Raw genomic sequence first — 27,245 nt, 5'->3', positions numbered from 1 at the left:
ACAAAAAAGATAATTATTTTGGTGAGCCTTAGTACTTGACTTTCAATGATTGAGTTTATATTGCACCTAATCATTGACAGTTGAATAAATCATGATGCATAAAGGCCATTTCATGAAACATAAAAATACGACATTATGATTTCATCAGTAAATGTGATATACCACCCAATCTTTCAATTTAAGGAGTTGAAGTAGTTAATGAAACTGTTCTACCAACTAAAACTCATTCAATAGTTCAAAAAATCATTTTCCTCGTTTCCTATCGGACACCTTAGACTGGAATCATATCAAGAGCCTTAAATATGAAAGCATATGTGAAAGCTTCTTCTTGTAGCTTCTCAAATCTGCAGAAACAAAATAAGGCCCAAAAAAAAAATAAAAATAAAACAATTAGGAAACCAAAAATATTTTTGAATAAAATACTACATATTTCAAACGAGAAAGGATACTAGAGCTTTGATTTGAAAGAGGTGGCATTCAACAGTCATAGAAGAATTTACCTCCCTGACTTGGAAGAATGGCCAGCACCAAATTCACATTTAAACAACAGCATGTTATCATCGGTTTTCAAATCCCTTAATTTGGCCACATACTTGGCAGGTTCTGAATACATAACGCGTGTGTCTGTTGCAATAAAACAGATTATTAATTCAATGCTAAGAAAAGAAGGGCATGCACGTGATACAAACTAATTATGTAAGGCATGCACCGGATACAAACTTATAATGCATATCCATCATGTACATAATATATGTATGTGAATAATAGACCACTTCTTAATATTCTAAATATATTTCCTAGTCAGGATATAAAACAGATTATATTTTGAACATTGCAGATTTCAGTGTCACAGCAGTAATGAACTAAAACATGAAGGATATGATCCAAGATAAAGCTTTCATGGAAAACCTAGAAGTACTGATAATTAAGAAGTTGATGACTAAAGTAGAAGAGAACTATGTTGCTTACCATGCAAGCCGGTTGTAATAAGAATGTGTGGATAATGTTGAGACTTAACCTGCACACAATTAAGTTTAAGATCAAGCATAATAAGTAAACAAGAATTTTGAAAACCTAGTATAAGAGAAAGACATAACAGAAATAATGGCTCTTATAAATTAAATGTTCAGGTGGTAATGATCAATATAAGTACAGTGTGATTTGACATCAGGCTCACATTATCAACAGGAGAATATGACTTCATGTAGAAGTAGAATTCCTCCTTTCGGGGGTCACCCCATTCCTGCAACAATATTAAAACAAAAAATCAGCAATTATACTTAGCTCCAATTACATTCATAGAGAATAATGGCATCAGACCAGTATACAACTGTGACTGACAGAGAATTCAAATTACAGAGGTAGGTGACAAATGGTGACTAAGCATGTTAAGTCCCCAACAATCCTAAAAACTCACACATGCTACATATAAAACCAATACAAAGATATAGTATTTGGAGACAAGCTAATATGATTTGACAACACAACTAGGCAGGCAATCAAGCTCTGATACCATTATTCCCAAAGGTTAAAAATGTTTGGAAGTAAATCTAATTATGTGTATAAAGTTAACGCAAACACGAATGAGAAAGTCACATTTACATGTATCCAAATGCAGAACAAGTTAGTCAATTAGGCTCTGTTGCCAAGTTAAGATGACATAAACTCTAAAAGCTTAAACTATTAGAAAGTGAGTCCAAACATGTATATTTCAAGCTAATACTACATGATAGTTAACAATGAAAAGCATAAACATGTAAAGCTATTAAAAAAAAAAAAAAAAATGAAAATCATAAAACCATAACCCAGGTCAAAAGCATATAGCAAAATTGTTGAGCAATGCACATTTTAAATACTACAGAGCATAAACAAATAACCGAGGTCCATAGTTCCAGACTATTCAAACTTAGATACGTTTGGAGTCAATATAATGGAATTAATCAACTGATTCTCAATTTCATCTGTGCTACCTAAACTAATTTTAGATTGTTACTAATTAATGGTAATCTTTGAATTCCTCATATAGCAAAAAGTTTTCCATTTTTTAATTTGTTAAAAATATCATGATGCAAGGAACCATACCTCCCACTCCGAAGTTGTAAGAGGGATGGTTGGGTCGAGCATTGTGGTCAAAACATCTACAAAAGGAACTCCAGCAACAGCAGCCTTGAACAAATCAGGCCTCATATTAAGAACGGCACCAATAAGCAATCCTCCAGCACTTCCTCCATTAATGCATAATCTTTCTTTAGAACAGTACTTGTTTTCTATTAAATATTCAGCAGAGGCAATGAAATCTGTGAAAGTATTTTTCTTCTTTAAAAACTTCCCATTCTCATACCACTTCCTCCCCATTTCTCCACCCCCACGAATATGAGCTATAGCATAAATAAAACCCCGATCTAACAAAGACAGCCTTGAAGCCTTGAAACTGGGATCTTTACAAATCTGTTCAGAAGAAGAGATTAATAATTTTAAGAAAGCTCCAGACACTGTTGTACAGAAAGATGAAAAGCACACTGTGCTCCAAGTTTTGTCTGTATAATTTAAGAAGTGATCGGATTGCTGACTAAAAATTATGCAAACAAACAGTCAACTAACACATATGCCCAAAAAAAAAACAATCAACAAACAGAGTGTGTTAGAGCTTTGTTTCATTTATTAGACCCATAAATTATTTAGATTAGGTTGCCGACTTTCACCTCAGAATGGTTTATTAGAACCGAAAAGTAGACTCCAATGTTGAAACTTCTAAGTAGCCCCATAGTGTCTCACTAGGAAATTCAAGATTTTGAATTTGATTAACCCATACAATGGAAGCACTGACCATAGCCAAACCTTACAATAATACCCAAATTATGATTGGCATCATATTCATATTCTAACAGCAGATTAGATATTAACTACTGATGCACCTTAATGAAATCAAGAAAACTTAACAAGGACCTTAATCTTCAATAAACAAACTGTTTTCAAATATAACAAAAGAAAATTGCTAGCTTTTTCTTTCTCTCTTATTTATTAATTTTTTTTTTTTTTTAACTTAATTGCCAACAATATATTCAAAAGCATAGATATCATCATTTGCTAGTCACCAATTAAATTGTTTAATTATTTGATTACCCCATAAGAACCATAGCCATAGAGTAACAAGGGATCGGTCCCATCAAGTTTCACAAGATCCTTCCGGTAAACAATTGATATAGGAATCTGAGTGCCATCTGAAGCGTTGGCCCATTTCCTCTCAGTAACATATTTCAAAGCATCAAAACCTCCAAAAACCTGAACAAATAGTGTATGAAAATAATGCACTGGTAAACAAATAGAATAATAATAGAAAAAGACAACAAATAATCAATCAAATTATTTGAGCATTAGAGAAATTATTTCACTGCACAAATGGCATCTTATATTTTTATTCTAATATACAAACAGAAAGGAACTCTGTTATCTCATAAGACGTCTTGAAAACCTTTTATCCTAAATGATTTAGCACACCCTATACTTTGCACTCCTGTAACCTAAAATGCTTCCTAAAGAAAGCATAGAGCTTGGATGGGCAAGATTAACATTCTTTAGTAACCATGTAATAATGTCCAACAAGGAAAAATAAATAAGTTAAAATGTACATTTTTAAATCTTTTTTCTACAAGATTTTTTTTTTTTTTTTTTAAATTTAAAAAGAACAAAGAAAGAAAGGGAAGAAGGAAATATTGAGACAACTAGAAGGAAATATTGAGACAACCAGCAGCAATAACACAGAAAACTCCACAGACTTCAGAAGCAGAACAAAGTTCCATGAACAGGAAACAGCTGTCTCATTGCTAGTCTCCGGTTCATCTCCCCCACGGGTAAGTCAGAGTTTGTAAGGGAATGAAAGAATTCAAAAGCATCTTCTACACAACTTATTTGGTCTGATCTTCTAGTAAAGCAAGAATATATGACTAATCCTAGGGAAATTTCTTTTGAATATGAATTTTAATGTCTATCACCTCTTTGAATTAATAAACCAAAAAAGAAAATTGTATAATGGTGATTAAAATATTAATCAATATGCATTTACATTAATCAATATGCATCTAAGGACAGTTAACAGATCCCAATCTTTGACAAACCATGCATGTCTTAATTTGTTCAATATTCGTGGCGTTGAAAAATTAATTATATTCCGTGACAATCAAAATTTCACTCGAATGGTTCTTCATATTCACCATAAAATCTGTTTTGTATAACTAAATATGCAATTTCTCTTGTTTATAAATTTTTTGAAGATCATCGTCAAAAGTAACTCCCTTACTGACTTGCAGTTCTCTGCCACTACAGTATCAATCTTCATGCTTCATGTTTCAGAAATAATGACTCAACAAAACCATAGTGTACATACATACTAGTAGAAATAAAATAAAATACTAAAATACAATAAACCTCCACTCCTATGACTGGTCTGCACTTGCCTAAAGGAAATAGAAAGGGAAAGGGCAATGAAAAGAAAAAAGTGCAGCCATAAATAGAACTACATATATATATATATAAGATGTATTGAATAGGATCTTAAATTCTACGCAGACCAAAAGTAATCATGCACATCAAAAAGACCAAAGAAGGTAACCACATTATGAGTCTTAAGCATGTCTATCAATCAAATGCATGATAGTATATCAATATGACTTACTGGTTCAATCTTCTTCAAAACTGAATCGCCTGTCTTCATATCATAATCATATACTGAGGATGGTGTCTTCAAGGAGCCGTAGGAGAACCGTAAAATGCTGGAAGAAAATTCTGAGGGTGATGGATCCACTGAATATACAGGATCCACAAAATCAACAATCTGACCATCTTGAAGTCTTCTAAGTGGTTCCCCAACATCAGGAAGGGGATAAACAATTACTTTTCGTAGGCCCCCGTCACGCTCATACACAACAAGGTGATTGTTGAATAGTTGCATGTACTGAATTTTGACACTGAAGAAAAACCAAAGATTAGTAAGCTTCAAATGATGGAACAGACTTGTGATCAACAAACCTGCCGCACCTTATGAGAAATGGTTTCTCGATAAGATGCAAAAGTATGAAAAGAAATTGCAATAGCTGAAGGCAATGATTAAACGATGAATCTGGGTTTCTTCTTGCATTTGATATTTCACACAATGATTTGAACTTTATCATAAAGCACATATACACCAAATAGGGAAAGAAGCTGCTTGAAATAGTTGTGAAAACGTATATAACATTTTAAACATTACACATTTACAGTTTTTCCTGAAAATAACATACAATGGCACAAATTACTAATGGAAGCTTATATATGAAAATTACTTGGAAAGTGACCAAGAAGGAAATTTTCATATTATATATAGATTTAAGTGGATAATCTTTAAAGAGCAAGATATCATTAACTAGAGGTACAGGAGAACCCACTATGTCAAGAATGATATAGAGTCCAAAGTCCCCAGAAAGAATATTTGATTGAGAATCAACTAACACAACAATTCCCAATGCACCCATTAAAAAAAAAAAAAAAAAAAAGCATTGGCTAAGAGTTCCTTCTTAAGAAACAATGCGTTATGTTATCCAATTAGGAGGGGAAGAAATTGGAATTCTTAATTTTAAAATCATTGGCATCACATTCGACATTCCATTCAACACTTAGCAGGGGATACATGGATTGCTTAAGCCACACTTTACATAAAGCTGAGAATCCAAAACTGCATCATCTAGAAAAATGGTACTTCAATTCATAAATTAACAAAAGGTCATAAGTCAGATTAAAATGAAAAAGTCATTATTACCTCTCCCTATGAGGAACTAGAAGTGTTGTTTCAGATACATTATCCAGTGGACACGCGACTATTTCAGAATTGAAAAACTTATCAGTTCGCCTCTTGATAAAAAAATGATTTCCACGATGGCTGACAGATGTATCAATGCCATCCACACGAGGCGTCAGTACCTTAAGCCCATTTTCAGGCTTTGAAACATCAAGGTAAAAGTTGAATCTTGTATTTTTACTTTCGGATGCAACAAACAAGAACTTTCTGCTCTCTGATGCATGCAGATCAAGAGAAAAAGTTTCATCCTTTTCATGATAAAGGCAGGAGTCACTCGATTGTTCTGTTCCCAGCTTATGTAACCATGCCTATGAGAAAAGAATCACATTGTAAGCTGGCTTGACAAAAACATCCAATGGAATTACGAGGAAAGAAGCTATTAGGAATGACAATCTCATCATTTTCTTTGAAATGCCAAATAAAAAAAATCAATCACTCTCCTGGCTAACTGCAAGAAGTTAAACAATAGGTCAACTTACAAAAGGGCAGTCATTCACCACATGCAAGGCTTAGTTAAAAGATTTCTTATCCTAGTAACTGTTTCCTTCTGATCCAACCATTTTTGTTTCTAAGTTTGAAATTAAGGAATCTAAGTTACAAAACAGGAAATTTGTATGTATCTAACCTAAGGTACGTTTCAATGATGAACAAGAAAGAGAGCACCCAACAACAAAAGGAAGTACAAATTAGTCAAGTAGAATCAGTTTACCCTATCAGGGCGGTGAATTTCATCCCTTGTGACATACAACAGAGCCCCATCACCAGCCCATTCCACATAATAAGTTGCAGCAACTATAGGCTTCCCGATAAGAGCTCCATTCTCAGCATCAATGACATAAATGGTATAAATCTCATTCCCTTTGGTGTCCTCTGCATATGCCACCATTTTATGATTTGGGCTGACCTTAAAAGCACCAATGGAGTAATACCCATGATTTTGAGCTTTAACATTCACATCCAATATCACATGCTCCGGAGGATCATCATCCCCAGTGGGCATTGTATCATTGACAGATGCTGGACGATCAGCTTGAGAATCAGGAAGAAGTCGCCGACAGTAGTGCACATACTCCTTCCCTTCCAAAGTTCTCTTGTAATAGTAGTAAGACCCTTTTCGCTGAGGAGCAGAAACATCATCCTCTTTGATTCTTCCCCGTATTTCCTCAAACAGCGTTGCTTGAAATTCTTTAGTCCCTGTTACCCAGGAAAAAAAAAAAAAAAAACCAACAACGACAACATTTTCTTTAGTTACCATGCATGAAAAAGGTAGGAGGGAAGGTGGCACATCCTATTCAGAGATTACCAGAACAGTCCCCACCCACTGTAACAACAAACTCGACTGGTCGAACCTAATCCATGGCATATGGTTTTGTACCAAATAATATATACATATATATATATTATAGTAGGAGAATTCTGTCCAGAATGCGGATAGAATGAGAGAAAAACTATACATTTATATATAGCACATGGTTTGGAGTGCTGACCAAGGATCAAATGGGCTCAAGACGGATCCATCTCCATCCAGATACTACCGAAATAGCTGCCAAACTTCTAAAGCCCCTCGAGCCCTGAAACTGTAGTTTGACAACCAGCCTTACTACTAAATGATAAATGATTTTGTGCCAATGGCCATTGATTAACTGGCGTGAGCCTGGACACTCAAGCCACTTGGCTGCACACTAGTGACCACAACCATCGGTGACATGGTTGCATGCTGAGAGATTATCATCATTCATCCTTTGGTACCCAAAAGAAATCAATTTTTTTCTTCAAATGAAATTCATGTGGATTTCTGGGGTTTTATCTCAGAAACCGAAAAATGGAGGGAGAGATAATCATGCAAATGCATTTTGGTCTCTAAAACCCATTAATGGGGTTTATGGGTTTGATCCCAAAAACTGAAACAGAGAGTGAGAAAGACTGAAATATTACCGGACATAATGGAATCAGTGTAAGCATTTTCTTGCTCCAAGTAGGAAAGCACTTCAGGGTTGGAACGAGAATCGTCTCGGAGCCAGTAGTAGTTATCCACCCTCACGTCCCCAAAGAGCTCCATCACGTGCTCCACCTTCTTCGCCGCCGGTGGCTGAGGTTTCCCCGGCTTCTTTTGAGGGCCGGCGGAGGACTCCATTGATGCGATGGATAACCGGAATGTAGTAGTGGAGTAAGATGAACGTGCATTCGCATCATCATCGTCATGATATTAATCATCGTCATCAGTTCATGATAATCATCATCGTCGTCCTCGTCATTATCTACCCAAGAATTTGATTTTGATTCAAATTTGTCTACAGCAATAATTTTTGGGCATATCTTTTTTATATGAATTAGAAAAGATAAAAAAAAAATTAATAATGGGATTTAACTTTTAAGCCTTGTGGACGTATTGTAACATGTCATTATAAAACCATAACAGTGAAAGATAATGAGATTTAGAAAAAAGTAAATAAATAAATCAATAAATCAATATATAAAAAAGCGAAAAATATAAAGTAATTACTATAATATTTTCTTTCTTTGTTATTATCAGTGTTAAAAAAATTATATTATAATTTCATAAATTGTAAAAATATTCCAATGATAATAAATAATATAATAATATTTAATAAACTTGTATTGAATTTTACTTATTTATTCAAAAAAAAAAATTATACATATTTAGTATGCATATTTATTTTACTTTAAAAAAAAAGTATGCATATTTATTTTAATTTATATAAAAATTTCAACTTATAATATATTCACATATTGTTTATTGTTTAGTATATGAATTTGTATACATATTTTAACGAATAATAGGGAAACCAATCATGTTGCGCATATTCACCCCAAAAAAAAATAAATAAATAAATAAATAAAAATCATGTTAGGCATGAATTGGTTAGAAATGCTTGACGTTTTTACTTTTTTTTTTTTTTCTATAACAAATCGCCTAAATCATAAATTATTTAAAATTTTCTTATATTCTGTGTAATTCAAAATCGTATTCTTATAAATACAAATAAAGATATTCAATGTTAAGCATGTTTTACTTCTAGATGTTTTTTGAAACTTGAACAAAGGAGGGAGGATAATTGTGGTTGATCTTTTCCATTCAGGCTGAACGTATGTTTGGGAGAAAGTTTTTAATCAATGATATTTTACTTCAGAAAAAAAATATATATATATTATAACAATATTTGGTTTCTATTACATCAAATAAATACAATTGATTAATAATATTAGATTTATTAAATTATTAACTAGAATTATTGGCGAATAACATTAACAATATTTTATTTATAAAGTTCACTTATGTATATTTAGTTTTTTTTTTTAACTATTAATATATTAACACGTTTTATTATTGTGTAAGAAATATTTGATAGGTAACAATCATTTATAATCGATGGCATATTTAAAAATTTTGTTTAGAAGATGCACCATTAAACCATCAAATATATTTTTGAAACTAGGAAAGGAAAATTATTGTATTAAACTAATAGTTATGTACAAAATTTCCATAAAAATTGATTTAAAATTTAAAAATATGATTGGTTTTCTACAATTTTGAGTCAAACGGTATAAAAAAGGAAAATTTAACATACTAGAGGCCAATAATTAGATAAAAAGGTAAATTGAGGTTGAGAATGATAGAAACCATTTTAGTTATTTAATTTCCATAAAAAGCTATATAAAGAAAAAAAAACTTATTGAAAAATATAATAAAAATAATACAATTAATTATTATTGATTATTGGACCACGTAAATTTAATAACTGTGAATGAGAGCAAAAATCTTCTATATTTCTCTGAAAGTCAAGACGAATCCTTTATATTTTCCAGAAAATAAAGAATCTCAATTTTACTTAATAAAATTATACCACGTTAGCTTTTCAGATCCAATAGCTATAATAGTTCTATGTCATCTTTTTTAACTCGGAAATAAGTACATTAGTTACTGATTGATGCTAATTTTTTTTTTATATATAATTTAGAATTAAAAATTAATTAATGAAATATGTCTATTTAAAATTGAATTGCAAATTTATTACTCTTATAAAAAATAAAAATAATATATAATATATTTCTATGATAATTACTTTTTAATAATATTTATGGTTAAATAATAAAATAAATTAAGAGCAAAGAAATTAAAAACAAAGTTAGTATAAAGAAAGTGATTCAATAACGGTGGAGGAGGCTATGAAAATGTTTATTATCATTCCAGACGAATAATCAATAAGTAAGATTTTTGAATGAGAATAAATTATATATGATTTTCATAATGAATATGATTTTTAATTATAAATATTATGGCTTAATACATAGAATCCTTAAAACTATTAAATAATTACAAATAACTCTTATCTTTTAATCTTTTTATTTTTTTAATGCACAAATAGCTTCTTAAATTATAACAATAATAATAAGAAGAAGAAAAAAGAAGAAGAAGCTCTTAAAAATTAATAAGATATTGCTTATTAAATCTCAATATCGATTTTCATAAATAATAAAATGATTACAGTAGTTTTTTTTTTTTTTTAATGACAAAGAAAGAAAATACTCAATCGCATTTACTATATCCAATGGGTTAAATTGACAAATAATATGTTATAATTAACTAAAAATAATATAAAAAAATACACTATAATGCAATTGAGAATAAAATAAATGTTACAAAAGTTTTAACTACAATATTAAATTACCAGAATAATTTGAGAAAAAATTATGAAAACTAATATAAGTATTTAATATAGAATTAATGAACTCTAAAGCTTTTATTTATGTTTTTGTAGATGATAATTTTTTTAACAAAATTATTTAACATTTCATACTAAATTTTTTGTAGATGATAATTTTTTTAACAAAATTATTTAACATTTCATACTAAATTATTTTAACTTCCAAAAATATATATGGTATTTATCTAATAGGGTGACTTTTTTTTTTTTTTCTTTCCTTTTTTGTTGCACGACTAATAGGGTGACTTTATGACATTTTCTATCTTATAATCTTATTGCACAGAGAGAGAGAGAGAGAGAGAGAGAGAGAAGAAGAAGAAGAAGAAGAAGAAGAAGAAGAAGAAGAAGAAGAAGAAGAAGAAGAAGAAAAAGAAGAAGAAAAGAAGAAGTTATTATTGATCTTAATCTTGTTTATGCTTATTTCATGGTTTAGGAACTTTTTATTTTATGCCTTAAATGTTAATATATTTAGCGATCCAAGCTTGTGTTGCATTATTTATTAAGCATAAAAATAGTAACCAAGAATAGTAAAAAGGAAAGTGGTTCATATAGATTGCACTCTAAAAATATTGGCAGATTTCATAAATATAAATAAACAAGATGTTTAAAAAAAGATTAATAAACCATTAAGGCTGTAGCAGAAGGTATAAAAAAAAATTTCCTTAGAATACAACAGTTACTAACTTTATTCTCTAAATTTTGAATGTCATACTATAAATTTGGTTAAACAATCTAAATTGGTAGACAATTAAATCTGATAAAACAATGATGTAGCATATCAGTCCAAATCAGTTTATATCCAAAATTTGGTAAATAAATACAAATGATAACTCTAATTAAAAAAATGTTTTGTATGAATTGATTCTGGTACAAAAACATTTTCCTAAAAGACACCTATCCAATGTTTATTAATCATATAAAACATTTTCTATCTCCACTTCTCTAAATTATATGCACTTTGTTGCATTTTGGTCCCTTATACACTGTATTCATAAACTATGGAGATCATGTTAAAACACAAACATTTATCATTAAACAAAGCAATCAAAATAAAATTTACCATTACATGTTATAAATTACAATTTTCTTTCTAGTAAGACTATACAGAATTACAACACTTGGCAGTAACCAAGATCAAAATAAAAATTAAAAAAAATATAAGAAAACTGTGACATTATTTTCAATCTCAGCATCCAAGGGGCTAATATCACACCTACCAAAATTTCTAAGATGATGGGAATTTCACCCTCTTTCATGTAAAAATTATTGTTCTAAATAGATGATGAAACTATTCTCTTGTCAGAGGAGTTCCTTTCAGCTATTTTGCCAGAATATTGGATGCTCTTGTTAGTGCCACCGCCCGCATTGTTTCTTACAGCACTTCTCTGCATGATTCTGATTGGAATTCCACCCAAGTCGAAGTCTTCCTTCAAAGACTTTGTTAAAAATCTGATATCTGTATCAGAGAGCTGTGTCTTCCCACTCACGAAGGCAACAAATGTTGGTGGCCGGGACTTCACCTGTGTGAAGTACTTGACCTTTGGTTGTGCAGCTTGATCTTTCCAAGAATGCCTGCTCATAACCTGGCCAAATAAGGGAAATGAGAATGAACAGACTTTAGAACACAATTAAATTTTATAATGTTGGAAGGAGGGAATGAGACTAAGATCATCAACTGACCTTGCGCAGCCAGCGATTGAGACGAGCTGTGGACAATCTTAAACACCATTTCTCATATGTATCAATCACCTGGTGCATGACAGCTAACCGACCCCTTCCCTCCAGTGCTGATATAAAAACAACTGGTATTCCTGTCACCTGTTGACAAAACAGCCACATTATGAATGCTAATTTAATTTTCACCGTCATTTAGAGCGAATGAGAGAGACAAACAGAAGCATTGAAATGCCTAACGTAAAAAACTGGTGGAAGAACATCAAATCTCACTATATAATACACTGTTGCAACCTATAGAGAAAATGCATCATGGAGGCAACAAGTGAAAACATTATATGGGTTAAAGAAGGCGGCATCAATTCCAAATCTTTAGATTTTTTCCCATAATATCAGCATGAGACTGGGAGAACAGCAAAGAACTTCATTCATAAGTTGGAAAAGATGATGATTCAATATTAGAGAAGAGAGTCAGAGTAAGAATTTGGTATTTTTCGAAAAATCTGTGTTCTAAGGGAAGAAGAGATCAGTTTGAATGAGTGAAAGGAGGAGATGGTTGTTTTGAAGAACTCATATGAGAAGTTTATCTTCAAAAAAGATATGGTATGGAGGCAAATGTTATGAAGCTTATTTTTTAATATGACAGTTCTTTCCAATTGTAAATATTGTGAAATTTATCAGGGTATTTTTGTACGTAGAACCTAAGGGATGATCTCATAACTTTATATCTTAAACTATTATCATTAATAATGAGTAGATCTGTCTGTCTTAGGGGCCAGTCTCTTATTCTCTTATCTCATATGTCACAGGGTGGCTAATAGATGTATATGATGAACCTAAGCTATATTTACAACATTCATGTTTATGGTTCTAATTGCTACAAATAAAACAGTCAAATCAAGCTCCAATAACTTGTTCAAACCATAGTATTCAGTTTTATGTCCAGACACCTTTCCCGCACTTCCAGCAGAAAATACAAATTAATTATATGAATTGAAAAAAAAAAAAAAAATTTATTTAAAAGCAGAAGAACCAACTTATTATAACCAGAAAGAGTCAGACATGAGGAAAAGAAGACTTGGATTCTTCTTTTCTTTGCTAAGTTATTAGTTATTGGTAGATGAAGTTAAAAAGGACCTCAAATCACAGGGATACTAGAGGCATACCTGGGGTATAACAGTTTGAATTTCTTCCGGAACTGCTTCCATAACTCTGTCATAGAATGTAGAATTTTGTTTTCCTCTTAAAAGATCCATCTTGTTAACAATCACAACCAAACCACGTCCTTCCTCAACTGCTCGTCTTGCTATAACTACTTCAGCATGTGTCATAGTTCTTTGAGCTTTTGCAATCTATTCATTATTGCGTACATCAGTTGTAGAAAAAAAAATGCAAGGAATATAATAGCAAAAGAAAATCTTATTTTAACAGTTAAAACAATGTTGGTATATGGCTGCTATCTCATCGCAATGAGATAGCATTTGCAAAAATAGATAACTTAAAATTTTAGTAGTATCTAATTTGAATTTATATCATTGTCATCAGAAAATAGAAGAAGTTAGTAGATATAAGTTATATATCCATAGAACCACCTATAAATGCATAGAAATCAATGAGAATAGAACAAGTTGTGTATAGAAACTAGTCAATTTAAAGCATCAAATTGATTCTGAAATAAAATAACAAAAAGCATTATATATTAGATCTAGATATGTAATGCTTCCTGTTTTACCTTATCCACGAAAAAGAAAAGAATAAAAACAATTTTTTGTCGTAAAATAAAGAATGCTAATTTTGAAATTAGTTCTCAAGACACTTTCAAGACTCCTTATCCTTTTCACAAAATACTGGTTTTTTCATAACATAGACTTGAAGAAAGTATTTAATAACTTCGTCAAATTAGGTAAAAGACAACATGATGCATAGCACACCTCTTCTGCATCAAGGACCAAAGCAACTACTTGTGCTCTCATAAGACTCTTTCTTGATTGCACAATACTCAAGGATGCTGGTCCTTTCTCCTGTTTTGTCCTCTGCAACCAACCTGCAGTATCAACCTGACGAGAAAGCAACAGAACAATACATAAACACAGTTTGAATGTAAAATGGTATTCAATTTACAAGCAAAGGCATACAATTATATCTTCTCAGTACTACTAAAAATAATTCACAGCCAGTTAGTAAACATTCTGAAGCACCTTGTAGTTGGGTACTTTAAGACCCCAAAAACCTAAATTCATTGTCTTCACTGTCTTCCATTTGATGATGAAACCAAAAAAGGAAAATGTCTTCTATTTGAATATGTATATTCAACATGTTTGCCAACAAAAAGTATGAAAAACTGCACAACAATTAACATTAAAGATATAACTTAAACACACTAAAAAAACACTTTACCAGTATAAGTCTAATGGCTCAAAAATCCTTCTGATTCATTTTTTTATTTACAAAAAATAAAATAAAATAAAATAAAGTTTGCAAAGCTAACTGGATGTTTAGTTTTTGCATTCTTAATAATTTCTCCCTAGCCAACAGCTCCAAAGGCATAGAATCTGGTAATGCCAACCAGACCCTATGCTACAAAAAAGCATTCCTACTAGCTAATAGTTCACTAAAATATCAATGAATTAAATATAAATTTATTAGCAGCAGTTAATCAAAATCTCAACATTTGCCACTTGCTGCGCCTATATCTGGTTTATAAATGCTATCAAAGTTAGAGTTGAGGAAAATAAACTAATGCTGCATGAGAATACGAAAAAAGAGGTTTCAAACGTGAAGGTATTACAAAAGACCACTACCATACTGTTCCAATCTAAACAAGATAAAAGGACTCAATTTGAGAGTTTTAGTAAATATAACCATTTGTTCAATTTTCACGTAGAACAAATGGATCTGACATGTGTTTTTCTATATAATTAACAAAGGGAACAAGAAATAAAATACTGCATTTACCAGATATATAGTTCTCCCTTCAAATTCAAACTCAGCTCTAACTGAATCTCTTGTCAAACCAGCTTCTGGACCTACCAGAACACGATCTTCTTGTAACAACGTATTTAGCAAGGTCGACTTCCCAACATTAGGTCGTCCAACAATTGCCAATTGTAATGGCAACTTACTTTCCTCAGCCTCAAATGAATTGCTATCTTGACTGACAATATTATCTTCACTAGCTTCATCTAAAATCAGTAGGAAAAGGCTAGGTATGGATTCAAAAATGCCAAACTTTATCAACAAAAGAACAGAATAAGGTGATGATGTGCAGTTGCAGTTGCAGAATTTAAAAGGACAAAAAAAAAAAAAAAAATTCATGCAAAGCAAATTCTTAATTTCTGCATCCAATAAATCAAAATTACAGTAGCTGATAGATATTTCCTTGAAATATACTGAAGATCTAGATTGTAAATTCCTCTTAAGAACAGCTGCCACAGTGCTAATAAGTCCAACACTTTGTGGGAAAAACATCCACACTAAACAGAAACATTTTAAAACTAACCCATAAGAGATCATCTTAAGAGCATTTTAAGCATATATGTCATAATTTTGGTTTCTGTTAATGTCCAGTGCATAGAAAGAGCCAGAACAAAGTTGCAATATAGCATAGACAATCAAAAAACAGAAGCCTGTATGTCAGGATTAGGGTTGTCCACATTCAACTAGATAGTTAAGCTTTAAAGTCTCAATTTTCTAGACTTTACAAGAGGGTTTCAGGTTTACAATAAAACAATAGAAAAGAATCAACCTAAGGTTCAAAAGTTGCAAGAACTCAAACATAAGACGCTGTAGTATTTTCATGGCAGGATCTATATAAATACATCATTCCATTCTCTCAATAGCTTTTTGTCTTAACCTTAACCAAAACTATAACCTTTCTGAAACAAATACCATATAACAAAAACTTTGTTTTAGTTTCTAATCAAACATGTCAACAGCTAGGGTTTCCCAAGAGCACATCATTCTCTATGATACTATCAAATCTAATTCTTGGTGTCTACAAATGTATCAAGCATTCTCAAATAAAAGGAACAGAATATGCAGCAAGTAAACTTCAAATATCACAAATCTGCAGGACAATGAATTTGTAGGCATTCCAATATGTGCCTTAACAGAGCAGCAACCATCAAATAATCATTCAGCCATCATGACATGCTACAAATCAGTAAGCATTCAAATCATAACAATAAAGCAACAGTAATGGCAGTCCACAATTGGTAGACCATATCCATATTTTAAAAGGTAAAATAGTTATCATGTTTCACTTCTACAAATATCACATGTAGTAACGAGATGATGCTCTTTAAGGTTATAGATGGTAAAAAGACCTTATATCAGTTAGGCAGACTTCCAGTATACAGGAAAATTCTTATTCATTCAATCAGAAGAACGTATACCATGAATTAAATGTTTTCTTTGAAGAAAGAAAAAGATTAAAAGCTGTCTTACCTTTTAAGACTTGGTGCACATAATCCTCAAGCATAGGCCTAAGTGCCCCATAAAGATCTTGCATACCCAGTCCAGTTTCAGCTGATATAGCGATGGGGTCCCCAAATCCTAATTTGTAAGCCTCAGCAGCTGCTGACACAAGAGAGTCACTACCATCAAAATGTGATTCAGACTTGTTCATCGCAACTATACGTTTAATATTAGGTGCATGTCGGCGCAACCACTTTCCAACCTCCATATCAACGGGGTGCAGTCCATCTCTATCAGAACATAAAGTAAAAGAGTAATGAAGTATACAACCAAAGAAAGAACAGGAAAAAAAATGGTGGCTCTCCAGATATCCTATGCATTACAACAATGAACTACAAAATCAAGGAGATAGAATCCATGTTTTCTCTATAGGATGTAAAAAAGTGCTCCTATTCAGTCTGAACTGTTCATATACGATATTTAGTAACAGACAGAAAGTCATGTTTCTTCTTTGACCCCAAAAAAATGCGTTCTTACTCTATCTCACAGGCACACGGGCACCAACTCATATACACACACATATACATGTAAAACACATTGAGCATTGGATTTCCCCACTTATAGCTCTTGTTTTAATTTTTATATCTGAAAATTTCACCAACATTCAAAAACCAACCTTGCATCTATTAGGAATATAGCAATCTGAGACCTATTCAGCACATTAGCTGTCATTCCTGCAGTTCTGTCTAGAATAGAACCCGAACATGCTGCTGTTTCTAAGCCAGCCGAGTCCAATACTCTAAATCTTAAATCACCTAGTTTAGCTATGCCTTCTCGTACATCCCGAGTAACATGATCATCTGGTGTGTTGTAGACAAGAGCCTCCCTCCTCCGAATCAAACTAAAAAGCCAAATCAGTTTATAAGAAAACAAGAAATGAGAAATAAGTTTAAAAAGTGCACATTACACCCAAATAATAGTAATTCAAAATCATAGATAACAAAAAAGGGTATCAAGCTAAAAGAACTAACATGTAGAAGTGAAACCCACCCACCGGTTAAACAATGCTGACTTGCCCACATTTGGCCGCCCAACAAGAACGACAGTTGGAAGCAGATTCTTATTAATTTTGGTGAAGTCCACCGCTTCTTGGCACATGCCTCTATCTTTCCCCGTTTCAGTATCATTTTCAGAATTGACAGAGGAAATCCCAACATGACTAACTTTATCATCGTCATCATGATCATCGCAACATTCAGATTCAGGCAATTCATAATTGGATACAGTACAAAATTCTCTACTACTGGTCCAAGCAGCAAAACGGTGGAAGATGAATGAACCCAAAGATGGATTTCTAATACCATTCAAAAACCCAGCATTAAACAATGATCCTGAAAAGACATCATATCACACCGAGAACATCATTTTCAGAATCATTCTTGCAAAAACATTGGCTAGCAAACAAAAAGTCTCCAGCTCATAACACTAAAATTAACAAACAAAAAAGAAATGTTGTAGAGGGGTTATGAAACTCTTACCATATTTAGCAGTGATGATATCACAATGATTTCCTGTTGAATAAGAGCGTTTCAACCTCTCTATGGTTCTATTGGGGATTAAAGCAGCAACCTTGTTCCTGGACAAAAGAGCTCGAAACCGAAGCCATAAGTGAGACATACCCACCAACCAAAGCCAAAGATTGTTTCTTTGACTGAAACTTTACATACTATCCAACTTCCTACCAACTTGAAATGGGTGTGTAAATGGGGAAAAAAAGCCAATTTACCAGAAATTCAAACTCCTAAAGGTCCCTTCTTTTTTTATCTAAAGCCTAACCTCCTCAGTTACTGTTTGGATTAAAAAAAAAAAAAAGGAAAAAATATTTACATAAATATGGGATTTTTTTTTTTCTTTTGATCTTATGGTTACAAGAAAAAAAAAAAAAAAGCGAGAAAATAGAAATGAAAAAGTAAAACCCTAAACCCTAATATGTGTCTATTTTGGTAATTTTATAAAAGCTTTCTTACTAACAGATGTCTATGTTGTGCTGCATTTACGTTTTTGTTTTCTTCTTCAGCAAAAACGCTGGTGAAGAAAACGACATCGTTTCAATCCTCACAAAACCACCGAGCTTGTCTCTCTTCGAAATCTCAAATCTGCCCTCAATCTCTTCTCGGGTGGTCAAATGGATCGTTATCGGGTCATCGGTTCGGAGCCGAATTGGTTGATGGTTTACACGCGAGAGAGAGAGAGAGAGAGAGAGAGAGAGAGAGAGAGAGAGAGGGAGGTGAAGGGGTTGGAGCATAATATAATGGGGTCGTGAAAGCCACGCCACCACCATTTCCAAGTCTATTGTATGGAGGCCAAAAGGCCACCACCTTACGCGTAAAGAACCAAACAACGAAAAGGTCTTTCTCTCTCTCGTTTTGGTGGGGTTTGACCATTTTGTCGAACACTCTGTGGGCATTGTTTTTTGTATTGCTTGGTTTTCATTTTATTATTATTTTCTTATCGGGGGTTTTTAGAGGGTTTTTGGTTGTTATTATTATTATTATTATTATTTTTTTTTTTTGGAAAAATTCCAAAGTTATGGCTTCCGGTGCTTCGAGGAGATTGTTGAAGGATTTTTTGCGAAGAAGGCCGGTTTCGAATCCTGTTGCATTTACTAGGCATTGCTCTTCTACGTCGGAAACTTTTCAGACTGCTCCGAAGATCCCTCATTTTTCCAAGAAAGTATGCTCACTTTCTCTGTGTGTGTGTGTGTGTTTGGTTGCGGATAAAATTTTGAAACTTCAAAGTTTGCTGCGTCATTGTTCTTCTTTATAGGATATCGTATTCTACTTTTCAAATTGGAGTTCTTTTTTAATGGGGATTTCAAACCATAAAAATGTGTTATTATTCATTATTTTTTTGTTTTACAGATAATAAATGGGTGTTAGTTGTTTTTCAGAAAATTTTGCCGTTGAACACTTTTGAATGATTATTGTACCTCAACGGCTAATTTTTAAGTTCCCTTTTGGCAATTTGAGAATTTACTTAGTTGATCGGATAGATTTCTGAATTGATTATGTAATGTTCAAAGGGCATGCCAAATTTGTTTTTAATTTTATTTTTCTCTTAACATAATCACTTTGTACTCATACTATGATTTTGAACTATAGATTTCCTCCACGAATAGTCTGCATTTGAAAAAATTTTACTTTATATTTCTTTGGTAATCTAGTTTGCAAGATATTCCTGTCTGATTCTGAATTCGTTGTTGCTTCCTGGATATTTATATTGAACTTGTAGGGGAGGTTGCTTACAGGAGCAACCATAGGCCTAGCTATAGCCGGAGGAGCTTATGTCAGTACTGTGGATGAAGCAACTTTCTGGTACCTCATTTTGATCTAAGTGCGAAATTTATCTTTTGGAAGCTCAATACACATTTAGCCTTCGATGATACAGCTACTTAAAAAAAATAAAGAAAGAAAGAAAAAGCTTTGCTTTGCTGCCATCTTGATGTCCATTTTCAATGGCATTTATAATCTGGTTAAAAATTAAACCTTAACCCATATTGTGGCTTTCCTTAATGCAACTCTAATGATAATAAAAATGAGATTCTGCCATTACAGTTGCTTCAAATGTTTATGCACTGATGTTGGCCATGAAATGTTTATATGGAATGGCTATCTCGAATTCTCCCATGAATGCTCCTCTTTACCCGATTAACTCTGGAACCCATTTGTCAAAGTTATAAAATTTTGTATTTAATAGAAGAAAAATCTTTTTATAACCTCTTATCATGCATTGAAATTTTAGGAGGTAAGGAAAGTAGTAAAAGGAACTTTAAGTTATAAAAGATTATGTAGAAGTACTATATGTTAAATTTGTTCTCTTGCTCACTTATTCACACTCATTGTCGCTTCATACACTAATGTTTTTAGTAAGAAAATTTGAGTGCAAAGAAGTTGTTACCTTATATGGTAAGCATACTGTTGTTGAACTCTTCATACTGTCATATGTGTATTTATATCCTCTGAAGAAATTCAAGGACTATCTGAACTCTTTGATTACTAACAGCTAAGTGATGGTATCCCACAGAGAAAACAAGAAAAATATCAAATTGCTATTTTAATATCTAATCAATTCATCATTTTCATGGTAATAAGGTTTTATATTTTTATGTTAATGCATACTTGTTACACTGTATAAAGTCAAAAGTTTATATGTGTCATGTCTGAGCTTTATAATATGGTTTTTCTTTTTTTTCCTTAAAAACAATTTGACTAATCATTTAGAGTTTTGATCTTAGTGACATTCATTGCTAATCTTTTTGTGATCAAACTTATGCAGTGGCTGGCTATTCTCTGCAACAAAACTTGTGAATCCATTTTTTGCCCTTCTGGATGCAGAAGTTGCTCATAAACTAGCTGTTTCAGCTGCAGCTCGTGGTTGGGTTCCAAGGGAGAAGAGGCTTGATCCATCAATTCTAGGGTTAGAAGTTTGGGGAAGAAAATTCTCCAATCCAATAGGGCTTGCCGCTGGATTTGATAAAAATGCTGAGGCTGTTGACGGCTTACTTGCTTTAGGCTTTGGCTTTGTAGAGGTTGGTTCTGTAACCCCTATTCCTCAAGAGGGTAACCCTAAGCCTCGAATCTTCAGATTGCGTCAGGAGGGGTAAGTGTGTTAATTTATGTTGTTCTTCGAATCTGAATTTAGAGCATGAATTGGCACATAATTTTGTATTCACTTTTTAGGAAGTTGGTAAATTTTTGTGCTATTAAACTCTGAATTCTGATTGCTATGACAAGATAAAAGTTGTTTTATAATTTATTTGCTGACAATCTCCGTGATTTTGTCAGGGCTATCATCAATCGCTGTGGTTTCAACAGTGAAGGAATTGTTGCTGTTGCAAAGCGGTTGGGTGCTCAGCATGGTAAAAGGAAGTTAGATGAAACATCAAGCACTTCACCTTCATCCAGTGATGAAGTCAGACATGGAGGCAAAGCTGGGCCTGGCATTTTGGGTGTCAATCTTGGAAAGAATAAGACGAGTGAAGATGCTGCTGCAGATTATGTTCAAGGAGTTCATACATTGTCCCAGTATGCCGATTATTTGGTATTTTTATAAACTTACTATTATTTATTTTTTACTGATTCATAATAGGCTAACCATTTTTTTATATGAAGTCTTAAACTTATTACTATGTAATAAAATAGGTATAAGGCTGTTAAAAAATTGTGTAAAATAGGTATAAGGCTGTTAAAAAATTGTGTACTTAAGCCAATATTTTGCTGTCATGTGATAAGGTATGTACATTTACTCTTGTACCCAAATGCGTCTTGACCGTAGAGTTAATTTGGGTGGATTTCTATAATAAAGCTAAAGCCCTTGCCTTGTTTGGTTTGTTGCTATTCCCAAGTAAGTTAAGTCTTTGCCTATTTGTGTGCAATTGGTAAGATTAATATTAAGATGTAATGCAAGATAAGTGATCTTTTGTGTTTTATCTCTAATTGGTGTGTCTTATGTAGAGAAAGTGTCAGGAGTGTTCATTATTTAATTCTGGCTTTCTGCATTAATAAGTTTCGCTGAAGTTATGGTTTTGGTTACTGGGAGTTGTTGGAGGTTCATTCTGTTCCCTATAAGTTGTGGTTCCATATTTATTGAAAACTTTAAAAGGATTTGGTACTGATAACAGGGTTAAAGTTATGTGAAAATATGCATTGCTACATTTTGGGCTTTGTTTATTTATTTATTTATTTATTTTTTTTGGGTTGGAGAGGAATGCATAACAAAGAAAAATCACAAGATGAGAATTTTGGTACACAATTCAATTCTAGGCATCTGTACAGGCATATTCAGCAAAATAATTGAAAGAGTCCTTTATTATTTTTATGGATTGGAAAAATGTGGCGTTGTGTTTATTGTTTTAGATATATTATGTCTGCCAAATCTTGAATTTCATTTTTTTGAGGTGCAATTTTCTTCTATGTTACCTGTATATGTGTGGTTGGACCTAGTTTCTTTGGAGAAAAAAATTGTCCTAATTAGTCATGATTGGCACATTTCCACTGATGTTTTGGGATGATTTCTAATAAAGCATGTTTTGTTTCTTTGTAGGTGATTAATGTTTCATCGCCAAACACACCAGGGTTACGCATGCTTCAAGGAAGAAAGCAGTTAAAGGACCTTGTTAAGAAGGTATGGAGTTCAAGGTGTCCACCTATCTTTTGTCTACATGTAATTAACCACAGTGTCTAATGCGAAGTTAGCTCTGGTAACTTTTATTTTGTCAAGGTTCAAGCTGCTCGTGATGAGATGCAATGGGGTGAGGAGGGTCCACCTCCATTGCTTGTGAAAATTGCTCCAGACTTGTCTAAAGAGGACCTTGAAGATATTGCAGCAGTATGTACATATGCTTCAAGTTTTATTACGTAGCCGCGTTTTTTTTTTTTTTTTTTTTTTTTTTTTTTTTTTTTTTTTTTTGGCCTTCTTCTGATGTTGGTCTAAATTTTGTGCCTTTATGGTTATAGGTTGCCCTTGCCCTTCGCCTGGATGGATTGGTAACTCATCATCTCACAAACTTCAACTGTTTCCTAATATGGCATGACTATATGCTCTACTCATTTGTCTTGGTTGTTAAAGTTAAATTGACTCAAACTGGGGCCAATATCAGGAGTCCCATATCCAACAATGTATAGGACTTCTTAGAAGATGCCCCAAAGTAACTTAAGGCACTTTTAATTTGTGGAATATCAATGAAAGAGGAATTTGGATTTGTTTAAAGGTAAGTAGGATGCACAAGCAAATATTGGATTAAGGTTTAAGAAAATGGTGGAAAAAAGGAGTTTGACTGGCTGCGGCAGAGATTTTTTCTAAAAATATGTCCATAGGATTATCAAATTTTCAATTAGTAGAGGAGGTGAAGGGCTGGCTGCCTAATTTCTTGACTATAATGTCCATCAGCCCTTGTACATTTTATGCATGCTTGGGTCTTAGTTGTAGAGAGATCCAAAATTTTAAGATAAGAGTACTAGTACCTCATCATAAGATACCCTCACACACACATTGTCCTCACACACATATTACTTTAGATTTAGTATTAGAAAGTTGCAAATTTAAACTTATAATAAACTTTAACAGGAAGTGACATTATATTGAAAAATTATATTAATCATCACAGGAACAATCTCAAGGGGTCATAAGGTTGATGGGTTTGTGATCCTAAGTTCCATCATTGCTTCAAATTTTTATTTTTCTGATAGAAAATGCTTCATTCTTTCTTTGAACGTTTTGCAAAGTGAAATTTTCCTCTAGGGTAGTTGGTTATGTTTTTCTAAAAAAAATTTGGTTTTCTAGATAATATCAAACACGACCGTTTCAAGACCAGATTCTGTAAGCAGAAACCCGGTGGCTGCAGAAACTGGTGGATTAAGTGGAAAGCCTCTCTTTAATGCCTCTACCAATCTCTTGAAGGAGATGTACATTTTGACGAGGGTATGTTCTTATTTGGAATTCTTGCAACTTATAATTTGCTATGCTAAAAAATACAGTTATTTTAATTTTCTCCATTATTACTATTTGTATACTTATAAAGTGTTCATATTGGGAGTGTTATCATCTCACTGTGGTGTATGGTAGAAGAAAGAGTTGTATGGTGAGATAATTCCACCATGATTTACAAAATTAAGATTTGGAATTGAATAATAATGGGACCTAGGCGCATCAATATCCAATCTCCAGAGACTATATGGTGAATATGACACCTAATTACAGCTGTATTTATGCATCAAAGTACTGATTCCACAATTTATATGATACCTTGCTGAGCGACATTTACTGATCTGCCATTGGATAAGAACTTGACACTGTTCGTTTATCTTTATCAGGGAAAGATTCCTTTGATTGGTTGTGGGGGCATTAGCAGGTAAAGTCATTTTGATTTGTATGGTATAGTCATTGCCATCTATTTTTCATGAATACAACTGTGCTTTATTTAATTCTTCATTAGCTTCTCAACCCGGCTTATATGCCCCTTTGATTTATTAGTGGTGAGGATGCATACCAAAAAATAAGAGCGGGAGCAACTCTTGTTCAACTGTACACAGCATTTGCCTATGGAGGACCTGCCCTCATTCCCCAGATTAAGGTATATTTTTTTTCGTAATTATATTTAAATATAATTTTTGTGCATTAACTAATTTCTGCCTGGGTTGTTTTTTGTTGCTTGGAGTAGTCCGATCATTTAAATTACACATCTTGTGTTTGGAAAAGTCTCCTACTTTATGAGGTTGCTTCTGTTAATGCTGAAACAAATTGAGAGCAGTGGCTAAAAAACAAGAGCATAAGAAGTCTTTTGAAAAATTCTGCTAAATGAAGAAGAAATTTCTAATGATGGATATATGCTATAAAAAAAAGCCGAAAAGGATAATTCATAAAACCACCACCATATTTTTTAAAATAAATAAGTAAAAGTCGAATACTATTCACTAAAACCTGAAATTAACTAAAACCAGCTTACATTATTAAAAGTCACCTTATTTTGGGTTGTATAGCAGAGTAGGAAGTGAATTCAAATTAATGGGACTTTTGGTTGAAAATTCCCATGAATAAAAAAGAAAATTGGAAAATCGTTCGAACAAAATGTCTGTATGTATGTGTTTTAGTGTTCCACTGGAAGAGATATTCAAGGAAAAGCCTAAAATCTTTTTGATTTCTTGCATTTTAAATTTTTTAGTTCTATGAATGTTAAAAGAGTATATATATGCTTAATTTATTATAAAACTCATAAAACAACATGTAAACATTAACTCAATGTTAGGATGTTGAGCACAAAGTTGTTATTGGGTCTTGTTCAGATCCTCATCTTAGGTTAAAGTGCAATTTTCATTCTTATAGTTTCTGGCATTAGATTTTAATTTGGTACTCTAATTTTAACTTGTCTAAATAAATCCATATATGGATTGGTAAGTGCTTTGACACTTGTATCTAAAATAACCCTGCAAAGCGGATGATGAGACTAGTTAGTTCAACTGAAATAGAGACTGGTTAGTCATTTTAAGGTTAAACAAGGGTGATATAAGATATAGTGAAAAAAGACATTGAAACTGAAAGAACTTAACAATTTAATTATAACATTTATAAGTTGAGAACTAAAATCGAACAATGCATGATATGGAGATTGATAAAGTGTATTCTAGCCTTCTTACTTTGCTATCTGTTTGTAGGCTGAATTGGCCGAGTGCTTGGAAAAGGATGGTTTCAAGTCCATTCTTGAAGCAGTCGGTGCAGATTGCAGATGACTTGATTGCATTTAAATGTTCAAGGATGGTGCAGATTGCAGATGATTATTATATGTTAGAGGATGAGTTTAGACAAGGACGAAGAAAGAGGTATACTGAGCCATACGGGTGGTAAATTTTGAATAAATACTTTTTTCTCTCTGTAGATTTTGTTTTCCTAGGTATTTGTTTTTGTGTTAAACTTTTTGTGGTGGAGTGAGATGGGAGAGTCGAAGATGGTGCATTTTGAGTTGTAAAAAGTACAATAAAAATTTTGGAAGCAATTTATTGTGCTTTTTTTTAATTTTATTTTAAATTTACCATAGGTATTCCAAATGAACTCTGAAAGTGAGAATTACATGTCACGAAATTACTCTATAATCATCATGTTATTATTGGCCAGGGAACAAGATTTCTTCACCCTAGCATAATGAGTAGTGGAAAATGCAGACTTGAGTTCTAAGTGAAAAATGGTCATATGATTAGCATTTGATGAGTTTTATGTGGTTGTATATGGTTAGACGGAGCCACAAATTGTATTATCTTTTTGGGTTAAATTCATGAAAATTCAAATAAAATATTTTCAAATATGTTACTGAGTTGAATTTCAGTTTATGAGGCTGACCGATGCGAGAAACATATAGAAACTAATAGATTTAGGGGCAAAAATTTTAAGATAGCTTAAGATTAAAAGCAAAATTAACTAAGAAAGTTGCAAAATTATCCTAAAAACAATCTTTATTGTGAAATGGGATTAAGGCTTGGTTTGGGAGACTTCTCATGGATAATTTTGATAGTTTTAAAGGGAATTTGGCCCATTACCTTTCGTAAAACTTTTTTTTGTCTATTCATATATATCTATTTCATCTTTAATAAAAATTAAAAATGACTTCTGTATCCTCTTTTTTTCCTTCAAGAAGCCCACACCACAATCCCAAATCCTTGCACTTTTTCTTCCTTCTTTCCAAGGCAATCTCTTCCATTGAAAAAAAAAAAAACAAAAAAAAAAAAAAAACCCTTTCTACCCTCTACTTCCTTCTACGTGAAAAAGAATCCCTCAGGTAAAAATCTATGTATTTTTTTAGTTGGGCTATTTGCCAAAAAGGAAAAAAATAGCTTGATACGTGGATAATGCATTATATATTGTAGATTTGATTTTTAGATGGTGTGCGTTGATTTTAGCTGGTATATAACATTTTTTTGAATATTTTATAATAAATTTAGGACTTTGAATCAATTAATTTGGCTTGAAAATTAGTTAACAATTGAAAATTTGTTAAATTAAGCTCTTTTAATTAAAGTCATTATAAAATAGCTTTTGGGAGAAATTGATAT

General features: G+C 32.5%; 3 protein-coding genes across 3 annotated transcripts; 1 reads left to right on the top strand and 2 right to left on the bottom strand.

The window, feature by feature from the left end:
* Positions 1-113: 113 nt before the first annotated feature.
* LOC107433824 (uncharacterized) lies at positions 114-8,153 on the bottom strand. The gene is made up of 10 exons (XM_016045184.4): positions 7,766-8,153; positions 6,540-7,024; positions 5,792-6,138; positions 4,673-4,964; positions 3,124-3,282; positions 2,083-2,448; positions 1,178-1,243; positions 970-1,018; positions 501-624; positions 114-344 (listed from the first exon to the last, which is right to left on the bottom strand). The coding sequence occupies exons 1-10, from the start codon at positions 7,962-7,964 to the stop codon at positions 272-274; spliced, it is 2,160 nt and encodes a 719-aa protein (XP_015900670.3). The 5' UTR covers positions 7,965-8,153; the 3' UTR covers positions 114-271.
* A 3,412-nt stretch (positions 8,154-11,565) lies between these two features.
* On the bottom strand, positions 11,566-18,490 carry LOC107433816 (uncharacterized). The gene is made up of 9 exons (XM_016045178.4): positions 18,186-18,490; positions 17,702-18,038; positions 17,324-17,548; positions 16,678-16,937; positions 15,187-15,413; positions 14,163-14,288; positions 13,398-13,583; positions 12,238-12,375; positions 11,566-12,140 (listed from the first exon to the last, which is right to left on the bottom strand). Exons 1-9 carry the CDS (start codon positions 18,322-18,324, stop codon positions 11,829-11,831), a joined length of 1,950 nt encoding a protein of 649 aa, XP_015900664.3. The 5' UTR covers positions 18,325-18,490; the 3' UTR covers positions 11,566-11,828.
* Positions 18,491-18,707: 217 nt separating this feature from the next.
* LOC107433815 (dihydroorotate dehydrogenase (quinone), mitochondrial) lies at positions 18,708-26,367 on the top strand. Its single transcript, XM_048477543.2, has 12 exons — positions 18,708-19,055; positions 19,235-19,380; positions 19,939-20,021; positions 20,983-21,306; positions 21,492-21,747; positions 22,750-22,830; positions 22,927-23,034; positions 23,163-23,192; positions 23,989-24,126; positions 24,519-24,556; positions 24,679-24,778; positions 25,857-26,367. Exons 2-12 carry the CDS (start codon positions 19,237-19,239, stop codon positions 25,929-25,931), a joined length of 1,377 nt encoding a protein of 458 aa, XP_048333500.2. The 5' UTR covers positions 18,708-19,055; positions 19,235-19,236; the 3' UTR covers positions 25,932-26,367.
* Positions 26,368-27,245: the final 878 nt, after the last annotated feature.

The sequence above is a fragment of the Ziziphus jujuba genome, chromosome 3, assembly GCF_031755915.1.
Source record: "Ziziphus jujuba cultivar Dongzao chromosome 3, ASM3175591v1".
Taxonomy (NCBI): domain Eukaryota; kingdom Viridiplantae; phylum Streptophyta; class Magnoliopsida; order Rosales; family Rhamnaceae; genus Ziziphus; species Ziziphus jujuba.
Note: the sequence above shows the minus strand (reverse complement) of the source record. Positions and strands in the feature narration are given on the sequence as shown.

Coding starts and splice junctions, on each gene's coding strand:
- LOC107433824 (XM_016045184.4), bottom strand. CDS start 7,964: ATGGAGTCCTCCGCCGGCCCTCAAAAGAAGCCGGGGAAACCTCAGCCA. Junction 6,139..6,539: donor AAATTCACCGCCCTGATAGG/GTAAACTGATTC, acceptor CTTTTCTCATAG/GCATGGTTACATAAGCTGGG. Junction 345..500: donor CATTCTTCCAAGTCAGGGAG/GTAAATTCTTCT, acceptor TTGTTTCTGCAG/ATTTGAGAAGCTACAAGAAG.
- LOC107433816 (XM_016045178.4), bottom strand. CDS start 18,324: ATGTCTCACTTATGGCTTCGGTTTCGAGCTCTTTTGTCCAGGAACAAG. Junction 14,289..15,186: donor AAGGGAGAACTATATATCTG/GTAAATGCAGTA, acceptor CTTTCTCGTCAG/GTTGATACTGCAGGTTGGTT. Junction 12,376..13,397: donor TTCAAACTGTTATACCCCAG/GTATGCCTCTAG, acceptor TTTTGTCAACAG/GTGACAGGAATACCAGTTGT.
- LOC107433815 (XM_048477543.2), top strand. CDS start 19,237: ATGGCTTCCGGTGCTTCGAGGAGATTGTTGAAGGATTTTTTGCGAAGA. Junction 19,381..19,938: donor TCCCTCATTTTTCCAAGAAA/GTATGCTCACTT, acceptor TTGAACTTGTAG/GGGAGGTTGCTTACAGGAGC. Junction 24,557..24,678: donor GGTTGTGGGGGCATTAGCAG/GTAAAGTCATTT, acceptor TTGATTTATTAG/TGGTGAGGATGCATACCAAA.